A 10,767-nucleotide genomic window follows, 5' to 3' on the forward strand; every position below is an offset into this window, starting at 1 on the left:
GAGAGAGAGAGAGAGAGAGTGAGAGATAGATAGATAGAGATAGAGATAGGGAGGGAGGGAGATAGAGAGATAGAGATGATTAGTTGGTTGCTTGACTGTGATAGACTGTGATAGATGGCGTAACCTTAGTAGAAACAGGTACATCTGCTACAACTTGCATCCCGGCACTTCTTTACGTTTAAAAAACCTATCGTTTACATAGACAACCATTTATATGTGTGTGTGTGTGTGTGTGGGGGGGGGTCGCGGGTCGGTCACATACAAATTATATGCCCTTGAAATTGTCGCCGGTCTTCCAAGTTCTATCGGTAATTGAACACCCGTTACTGTTGCTTTGTTAACTTTGTTTGTTTAGCCTGCTGTGTAATATATATATATAAACTTGTGTTACAACATTGTGTGAGATTCTGAAAATGGACGCCGCATAAAAAATGAGACACTCTACAGATATTAAGATACCGCTGAGGCAAGCGCTTTCCCACCTGCACATTTATTTAGAAGTTTGGCGCCGGATAGAATGTCAAAGCTCTAACTTACTATTCCGGCAGCAGCTGGGCGCTTAGTGGAAAACTAACTCGCGGTGGGGTTTCAGCAATGGAAGTGTTCTACTGCGGTGCTGTGACCCGTTTCGCCGAGCTTGTTTGGGAAATATATTTGATACAGGTTTTGTAAACATTACCTCAGGGCCCGGGCTGACCTTCCATGGGTCACCTTTCACACCACACATACCTCCAAGTTCTGTGCCATTGTGCCAGCCAGGCTCTATGCTGGAGCGGAGGTGTAACTTTTTCCCTTGTCTGTCATCTAAGAGTGGTAATTGTTTTCCCGCCCCTAACCCGCCCTTTGGCTCATCGGGTGTCGCAGTGATTGAGCCCTCTAAATGGACATAGCCTTGTACACACAAACACATTTGCCGCCAAAACACCAGCAGACAGTGGCTTTATGTTTTGGGAGCAACACTTGAGCGCATGGCTTTTGTGTTCCGTCCTACATGGAAACAGAAGCCCATGGAGGGGACACAGGGTGGTGTTTATGGTACACGCCGTAGGCTGATACCGTCGCGGAGAGGACAGATTATTATCCTTATTGTGCCCCGCTGGTATCAACCCACCAGAACAACACAGGGGTAAACAAACAGTTAATTAAGACGTTGCTGTCAAGTAATCTCGCAGTGGGAGGGCTTCGGGGCACGAATGCGGGCGTGACGGGCTTGCGTACCGGGGCTAAGCGGGCGTAACCTGCGGTACGGTACCGTGTAGGGCCAATCATGCCAACTGACACGTTCTGGGATGATCATGGCCTAGGAAAGAAGGGAGGAATGAAAGACCTTCATTGTCTTTACTCTCTGAGCAGATCTTTCGGTGGCTGCAAAGACAGTATCAAATTGGTCAGGCAGTATCCATTTGCCGGACAGTTACCCTTTGCCTACCGAGGCTGACGTAAAAAAAAATACCATTAAAAAAGAGAGAGCCCGATAAAAATGCATATAAACAGGCCGAAAAGCCGACGCCTACACCTCTGCTAGCTTGGAGCGTACTTTATTGTACATTTAAGCTCTTACAAGCTAAGTACAGGTCATAGTGACAAAGTAGTTGTAACTTGTAGCGATACAAAGGGTCTGGTATCTTACACATTTAGTAGGCCTAATGTATACTACACTAGTAGGTACATGTTCAATTTCTCGCTTCTTAAAACAGTTGTTGAAGTGTAAGGACAAATCATACAAGAGCTTGTAATAAATAGATTATATAGTTGCATGAGGAATGTTCAGTTTTCTTTGCTATGTAAATATCTATAAAAAAAACTACTAGTATCTTGTACACAGCTGAGGTTATTTCTCTTGTTGTTATACAAGGTACAGTCAGCAACAAGATAGCTCTCGTCTTCTATCTCATTTAGGTTACAGTATTGACAATGCAACTTCTTTGTTGCAAGGAAATGCAGCTGCGTCTATCAAGGTAAGGTTTGTTTGAACCTATCCAGAGTTCTGTGATAGCTATTCTCTGTCGTATGTTTGTTCTTAGATGGTTCTCCTCGGTGGAGGTGGTTTTAAGTAATCTGTATTTTCGTAATTTGTTGTTGTTAGTTATGCATTTCTGTTGCAAAAGGTTGGAAATACATGTTGATCATTGGATGAGATAATTTGTGAAGACATACTACATGGGTGAAGGCCCAAAAGAAGCTCAATTAAATGTAGGTAGGCCAGGCTAGTGCTCATTTTACTCAACAGGTGATTGTGTGCAGGACAAAAACGCCTCCTGGCGTCCGTGCCGGTATGGTGCAGGGAACGCCCTATGATATAGCCTTCTTGTCAGGCTAATGGCTCGGGCTGATTTCTGGCTAATCATGTACTATTTTCTGATTGTATGTCAGCCCTAATGTACCCGGTTTCTGACAGGTGTGTAGACTGGTATACTACCAGAAAAGAGCACATGATAAGCAAAAAGACCAACCCGAAAAAAAGTTCGCTACAAGAGTTGGGGAGCTGTTTAATTCTCATTATATACTTAATACTTACGATAAGATGTTATGGGTTTTCGTAAACGTACATATGGAAAAGATGACTCGAGGTTTTATATGCAGAATTTCTACATAATTCCAAGCATCCTCACTTCATTTTCTACCTTATTATGAGTTTAAATACTGGAGCAGAGTCACTACCATGAAACTTGGTAACTAGTTACAGGGTCACAAGCATGAGAAAGTGTCAGTTGAGAAGATATCCCCCGTCTCCTCAGCCAGGATTTCTCCCATTCCTGCAGGATTTGAAGGCTTACCTGAAATATCTACTGAATGAGTTGAAACTTGACATTTTATCTAGTGCCGTAAAGTGTTGGCTCGGACGCCCTGTGTTGTGTCAGGGAAACAAAGCTCCTGTCAAGCGAGGCCCGAGGCGTTCTTCCCGCCAGGATCAGGCGAACAAAGAAAACGGAAGGCATGTATGCAGGCGCTAAAGACGGGCAGGAATCACTGTTACTACATGCTGCTAACCACTTGTAAATGTACTATATTACCGGTTACTGTACTGTAGGACTTAGCGTTAACAAAGGCGCTATCATGTACCTAGTGTCAATACTTGATTCTAATAATGACGTTCTACTAAACGTCGGCGTTGCACTTAATGTAATTGGCTATTTCTTACATTTAAAAACCACCGGTAGCAGCAATATTATGAGACTGTTGTACTTGTAGGAGCGTTGCTGATAAACAACAAGTTTTTTTTAATAGAATTTAACCAGAGTAACTAGAACTTGTCACATTTGGGGAATGTTGACTTGTTACTTCAGCGCGCGTTTACAGAATAATAGGACTGATAATTATATGCCTGCCTGAATGTCACCGCAGACTGATCTACGTTCCATCTAAGATGCTTATCTGATGTTGTGAGCCCTGCACAGCTTAGAGGCTGGCTGGAACATCGACACAATCGCCTTCGTTGTCTTTCAGGTGAATATTGCAGGATCGGCGACTGATTAAGTGATTTAACATTGCGTGTCTTGTTCAGTGTTCCGTGCTCGCGGGCAGCTCGGCTCCAATCTGGAGGTTATTGTGATTCCTGTGGTTCTCCGGCTCTGTCAGCACAGGAGAAACAACAGTATCCTCGCCATTTCCCTACGTAAACGCATGTTTCAAATGAAGGCGCAAACTCTGCCCCTCGCGCGTGTTTGTGTAGGAGTCCCCCTCCCAAGGCAAGTGTTTCTGAAGGACAGACGCCAAGCGGCTTCTAATCGCGCTGCCGGCTCGATGTAATGCCGCCCTGGGGAGTTCATGTTTAGAAAGCAACAAAGCCCTTTACTTCTTGGTTAGTTAGCACGAAAATCAAACATCGCGTGTACCTGTATGCTTCTTTAATACACGCTGCCAATCCCTCCAAGATTGTATCAAAAGTGCTGACCCTAAATATTCAACATGTCCTGCGGTTTACGGTTCCTTTGAACGCGAATTCTTGTCCTCCTCCGGTCTCGACGTCTACAGATATTCTGCGAACGATTTGGGAAAAGCTCTTGTCAGTCAAGAAGAATGTTATTGTTGATAATTAAATTTTGCTCACCCGCAGGCCCAAAACTAATTTCCTGTCACGCTAAGCAAGGTGCGGCAGCCCCTACCCAGCCCCTCACAGCTCGGTACCAAGATCACTTGTCTTCCGGTAATAGGCAGGACCGTCTGCTAGTATCAACTCGTTAGAATCGTTAGTTGAGATTTGGCCAGTGAAAGTGATGCTATCTGGACGTAATCGTTTCTCGCGGCAGGGATTTCACGGGAGCCAGACAAATGAAAAGAAGGCATTTGATTCGCTGTACACGAAAGAACAGGGGCTGAGAACACTGGCTCCTGTATTTTACCCAGGAATGGCAATATAGTACAGCCTTACGAAGAAATAGGTACAGTGCAGTACAACATAGTGCGAAACAAATGTCTCCAGTCTAACAATAAACATGCTCAATGAAATGGATGTTGTAATTTTGCAGTCAATTTTCCGGTGTTCTTACCCGTATGGTCCGCACTTTGTCTCGACAGGATTATTTGTTTGCTGTCAGTCTTATGTCAGAGTTCTGAATCGCCTGTCTCTCTTAAGAACCCTTACAGCACTTCGGCTGGGTATTTTGGCTACCATCGCAGACACACATTCCTAACTGGCTACCAGGAACAGAAAATAGAGCGGTCCATGTTAAAGTGTATCGGACCTATGTTACCGGTTTGTAGTTACCGGCTGTTAACGGCCCATCAACAATTACTTTACAGTTTCACTGGCGTAACCAATTATCTAAGACGATTTGCAAACAGAGCGCTGATACCGTAATGCCCATTGACAGAGGTTTTAATACTGCAGTATAGATGGTGACCATTACAGAACTGATACTGTCTTTCTCTCTTTCTCTCTCTCTCTTTCTCACACACACACTGACACACTCACAAACACACGCACTCTCTCTCACACATACTGACACATGTACACATACACACGCACACACAGACTCGAATACAGAGAGAGAGAGAGAGAGAGAGAGAGAGAGAGAGACAAAGAGAGAGAGTACGTATATACATACACAAACAAACAAAAAAAACACACATTTGCAGCGTTATCATAAATCATGACAACCAGTCCGGATAGTCTACAATTTTCCCATAGAGCCCTCGAGAGATTAATGGGCTACCCAGTCAGCCCACGGACCAATCAGCGTCTTGAGTAGTTCACCGTCTGACAAACACCAATGGCCAATGAGAGGAACGCTTAGATTAAAGCCTCGGTTGGTTGAACCCTGTCCAGTATCTATGTGGTGTCGGGCCAGTGTCGGACGTACACACAGGGCACTAGTCCTGCGCACGACGGTCTGTCTCAAGTGTTAGAGGTAATCTGTGGAGGAAGTCTGTACTATTGTCACAGATACACAAGCTGACCTCACATAGCTGTAAATTCCCGTATTTCTACATCTTGATCCCCTTATCAGAGCGTCGGGAAACGTCAGGATGAGTCTCGGGCCAACTCCGCTCGACGCCCGTGGAAGTCTGCCGCCGGTCTCGGTGGGTCACACCGTGCCGGTGTCGGGCCCACACCTGCCTCCAACCTTGATGTTTCGGTCGGACAAGTACCCGCGGACCCCGAAGTGTGCCCGGTGTCGGAACCACGGCGTGGTGTCGGCGCTGAAGGGCCACAAGCGCTACTGCCGCTGGCGGGACTGTATGTGCGCCAAGTGCACCCTGATCGCCGAGCGGCAGCGCGTCATGGCCGCACAGGTCGCGCTGAGGCGGCAGCAGGCGCAGGAGGAGAACGAAGCCCGTGAGCTGGGGCTCCTGTACGGCAGTCCGGACGGCATGACCCTGATCAGCCCCGGCACCGGCCCCGGAGTCTTCCCCGCAGCCAAACCCATGGACCTGGCCGACCGCAGCAGTCCTCCAGGTGAGACCAAAATCTTCACACTTCTGTTTTCTACCCGTCAGTTCAGACATTGTACTTTTGTAGGGTGACACATCAACCTGACAAGACAGTCTACCCTGTAACAACTGACAAATGAACTGTTTGTTTTGTTGCCAATTGCATTTCAGTCCACACTGACTAAGGTAACTTTAGATACATATTCTACATTGTCAAATTTCTCACTTTTGAAACTATTTGCAAACAAAAATACAACTACGGGGTTCAGATGGTCATCAAGCAACATTTCACAACAACTATGTTTGTAGATTTTCGCCAGCCTTATCTTATAATTTGAGTCGTTTACACCCAAACCCTACTACTAAACACAAATCTATTATAAACCCTGCACAGATACAGTCCTCAGAAAGGCAAGCCCAAACTGACACATGTCATAAGGACGACACGTCTGCCCTATTGTGTTGCTGTATTGTTGGTGTTTCATCATTCGGACCATTCCCAGGCTCATTTGGTGCACCTCTCCTCTCTGTAGAGAGACTCGTGCAATTATAGTTACTTCTTCCTTCAAAAATATTCCATTGTGGGGGAGATTAAATCCAAGGGCCCGAGTGACTGTTTGGGCCGGTCTAGCAGGCTGTAAGGTTGGGGTTGACACCCAGGATTGTTACCGATCTTATCAACACTCTGACGTCTGGTTACTTCTGACATGACGATGACAGCAGTATAATGTATTACTGGTACCGCCCATGTTCTGTTGTTAGTTCTACACACCTGAAGTAGACACAGTCTCCTACTTCAGGTAGCAACCTTTTTCAGACGTGTCTTTTTGACTCCCGTCTGTAAAGTCAGATGAAGTTGATAGCAGCAGGACAATAGATAGTTAAAGTCTAGATCCAGACGGGCAATTAGAAAACAACAACCGACTGGCCCGCAAGTTCTGTGGTGTAATTAACAAACAAGATATCTTTATTCACATCGATTTTAAGACGGGTCCTTCGTTGAAACCATCGAATCAGAAGAAACTCTTTTTCTCGGTTAATTGTGCAAGTAGCCACTTGTGAACTCGGGGTCTAGATATTAAGTAAATCCAACTGAATTTTGAACACCAATCGATAATCCAGTCTAATCTTCTTTACGATCCCCTTAAAGGGTTTATAATATGCAGAAAATCAAGGATAGCCACAAGGAATGATAGTACACAGTTCCAGGGTAGATATGCTTGGATCTGAGCCTGGAAATTAGACTAGAATGTACAGTGTTTACAGGCAGTGTAACCACTGAAACATTCGCTGCTTTTCTTTTAAAATCGTTCAGTTGTATCTTCCCCACAAATAAAGAATGGAGAATTATGAGGTCTTATTTTTAAAGTTATCGTCTTTGCAAAGGTTTCTTTGGATATAATATGAAATGTAATTAGATTCATAGTTATCAACAAAATGTGTCGGATGTCGTTTTTGGATGAAAGGTCTTGGTTGAAAGTACGGAAAAGCTCACACAAATTGAGTGCCTACTGTATCCAATTTAAACATGCGTACATTTTGTTCGTCCCGTAACTTATCTGAAATAGAATAATTTTCAGCATTGATTAAAGAAAAGTTTTAAGCTTTGCTATAGCTAGACTGTTGTTAGGCACCCTTAACAAGCCCATTCCGTGCCACAAACAGGTGAAAATGAGTATTGGCCTTATGCGTTGGTGGCGGCAGAAACTTGAGTCTGCCGTCACCATGTCTTGTCATGAAATGTTTCAATAAAATAATTCGAGACTGACGCATGGGGCCCATGTGACCTATAAAATTGTGCGTCAGTTTCATATCTTTCCGTGGGTTGAAATAGAATGACCGATGGAAATATGTGAAACGTTTAAAAGCTTTCACGGCTTTGTTGATTTCAAGATAAATCTAACCAATTTCAACCCTTCAGCTAAAGGGTAGAGCTACAGGCAGGAATGTCAGTTATACCGCTTTTCTATTCACTCCCGACAGGCCATTTATTAATTCAAAAATACCATTGGACCATTTCATTTATTTTCATGTAGTATCAAAGAAAGAATTTGATATCGCAGACGAGGTGTTATGTGAGCTATTTCCTGTTCGCAACTTGTGCACACTTCAACTCTACGGGCGGCCAGTGGGGACATATCTTGAGTTGTGCAGTAAACTCGCACATCGTTACAAATCGTGCAAAGTGTAGAAAAATATCCCAAGCGAATTCTCAGTTTGTAGTCATTGACATTTTGAATAAACATTCAATTCTACGCTGGGTTGATGTTCTGTTCTTTGCCCGAGACACACTGAAGTTTTCAAACAGTCCAAGTTGTTCCGTGTTCAGGCGATACTTTCAATCTGTTGGTTCGGGGTAAATGTTTGCGTGATCGTGACTTTGATGACATTGAAACTCTATTTAAGATTTTGGTAATAAAGGTTGGGGGGAAACACGTTAGCACAGTGTGACGGGGAACATCTGTAGCAGCTCTGCGGACGGAAAACTTGAGAAAGCACGCGCTGTGTTCACGTCTCCATAGAGCCGTTTTTTCAACGGAATTATTCCGTCAAAGTAGTGCTCAAGACCATATCTACAGCAAGCTCGGAATAACAGTTATTTTTGGTGCAATTTATGTACAAATTCTGGTATTACAGCGAACAATCTAATTTGAAGTCTACTAGACAGTGTTTCGAAGTCAATATAAACTCCGATACCCGTTGGTGCAAGTGTTCATTGACAATACGGGCATTCCAATAGCCCACATCAAGGTGGTTTCATGGAAATGTCTGTTCTAAATACAGGAAAACAGTCCATATATCGTGAAAAATTATTTTCCCTCTAAAAAAATATTTTGTGAGAAGTGACGTAGACTGAGATGAAACGGTCACCCCACAGCGGTTGTATATGATGCCAGGTATAATTTTTGGAATAATAGAATAAATGCACATGCACGTTTAACTTCATTCATCAAAACAGTGATGTAATTTTGGTATAGATTTTTTTTACACTACCAACATTGTTTATATCTATTCATTTACCAACTTGATGAACTTTTATTCAGTGATGTGATTTTTTTATAGAAAAAAAAGGCAGTTGCGGTCTTTGATTTTATGTAGGGATCAATGATGACTTAGTATGGTCCGTGTTTTGAAAGTCAGCCTTAGATTCCTGATATTGCGTCCAAACCAAGCTGATTTTCCCCATGTGTTGCTACAGAAAAGCGGCAGAAGGTGGAGTTGATGCCAGCGGGCCGGGTGCTGTATGAAGAGCGCGGGGCGGCGACAGACGGCGGGCAGACCGGCGAACCACAGTCCCCTGCCGACCTGGCGGGAAAAGTCCAGGAGGACCAGCACTCTCTCACAGAGACCCGGTCCACCACATCGTCCGAACCGCCTTCCCCATCCCCGGACACCCACCCCGGCTTAGCACACAAGGACTCGGAGGCGTCCGACACAGAGGCTAAAGCAGACACACCGGGGACCGACAACGGCATCGCGGCTTCAAAGGTGAAAATGTCCGCTCTGGAAATGCTGGCTCGAGTCTTCCCCACCCAGAGCCAACAGACACTGCAGATAGTTCTGAACGGGTGCGGCGGAGACGTGGTTAAGGCTATAGAACAGGTGTTAGCGCGACAGAACCAGCCACTCAACAACACCTCAGCAAACCACCAGACCACTCCGACCACCACGGACATGTCCAAGCGGACACTGGTCAGCTACCGGCCGTACCTGTCGTCCACCACAGCTTCTTCTAATGTCGGACTCAAATCGGCGTTCTCCCCCCTCCCCACCTCCCCACACATGGACACATCCCCGGTCGGGCTCGGACTCGGCTCCGTGAGGTTTGCCTACCCGCCGCCGATGCGTGGCCTCACCTTTGCCGGCTACTCTCCCACCCTACTGCCGGGGTTCGGCTTCCCGGCGTTCGGGGGGTTGATGCGGGGTGTCTGCCACTCCCACAAAGACCCAGCACTCTGCACGCTGTGTAACTACAGCGGCGCAAGTAAGTCTACAACAGACTGATATAGAAACCCACTGAACAGCTCATACTGTAAACACTGTACCTGCATGTATATTGTTAATATTTTGTATCAGCATTCTATTGTATGTATACACTATTACAGAGAGAGGGATCGAAGTGAGGAACACTGAGAGATATATAAACATGTAGGGACCAAACGTTTTTAAAGTATAGAATTTAACCAGAATATCTAACCATGTGCAATGATGCAATGTACAAAAGGGCACAGCGGTTACGGAGTAACTTAACGACAGTTAGTTTTTCTAGGTGTCCTTGTATTGTTGTTGTAGAAAGCTGAACATATCTCCGTATATTGTGAAATGTTAGTGTACCTACACGCCAGGGTATTGTATTCTGCTACCAGGCGTACCAAGACCGTTCACAGAACATGTAAACCACCTGAAGTTTTGCCGGACTGAAAACTGGCGCAATTTCAGCTATTCTATTCAGGTGAATGGAAGCATGCGGCAGACTTGTATGTGTATAGAAACATTTGCGGACGAGCTATGCTCTCACACCCACATGTGTAAAGGTCCTTCTTGCGAAGAATGCACTTTGTTAATGTATTGTGTCCAAATGTATATCTTGTGTTTCCATACTTAAAAGTTTACCGCAAACATTCTGTCAGCGTCTCTGTAAGTTCCCCATGACGTGTTGGAGTGAATGGGTGGGAAGAGGCAAGCCTGGCGGCCATTGTGACATCAGGGAACATCTGCCCAACCCGGACTGACTTACAAGTGCGGTTTGGTCATAGCAATGAGGCGACGGAAAAATAGATTATCACAAAAGAATTCATTTGGCTTTGCAACTGTACACAAAACACCCCGGACTAGCTTCAATTCTAGCGCAAAAGTAGCAGACTTGGCTGATGAAAACAGCCAGTGTAGCGT

The 10,767-nt window shown here is 45.0% G+C and overlaps 1 protein-coding gene across 1 annotated transcript; it reads left to right on the top strand.

Annotated features, from left to right (window-relative positions):
• The first annotated feature begins 5,286 nt into the window (after window positions 1-5,286).
• On the top strand, window positions 5,287-10,511 carry LOC109486307 (doublesex- and mab-3-related transcription factor A2-like). Its single transcript, XM_019790113.1, has 2 exons — window positions 5,287-5,899; window positions 9,074-10,511. The coding sequence occupies exons 1-2, from the start codon at window positions 5,470-5,472 to the stop codon at window positions 9,877-9,879; spliced, it is 1,236 nt and encodes a 411-aa protein (XP_019645672.1). The 5' UTR covers window positions 5,287-5,469; the 3' UTR covers window positions 9,880-10,511.
• The last annotated feature ends 256 nt before the right edge of the window (window positions 10,512-10,767 follow it).

This window comes from Branchiostoma belcheri, unplaced genomic scaffold (genome assembly GCF_001625305.1).
Source record: "Branchiostoma belcheri isolate BF01 breed outbred unplaced genomic scaffold, Haploidv18h27 scaffold8, whole genome shotgun sequence".
Classification (NCBI taxonomy): Eukaryota; Metazoa; Chordata; class Leptocardii; order Amphioxiformes; family Branchiostomatidae; genus Branchiostoma; species Branchiostoma belcheri.

Bases quoted from the DNA above. Each gene is read 5' to 3' on its own strand.
- LOC109486307 (XM_019790113.1), top strand. From the start codon at position 5,470: ATGAGTCTCGGGCCAACTCCGCTCGACGCCCGTGGAAGTCTGCCGCCG. The intron at 5,900-9,073 runs GTGAGACCAAAA...GTGTTGCTACAG, and splicing joins CGACCGCAGCAGTCCTCCAG to AAAAGCGGCAGAAGGTGGAG.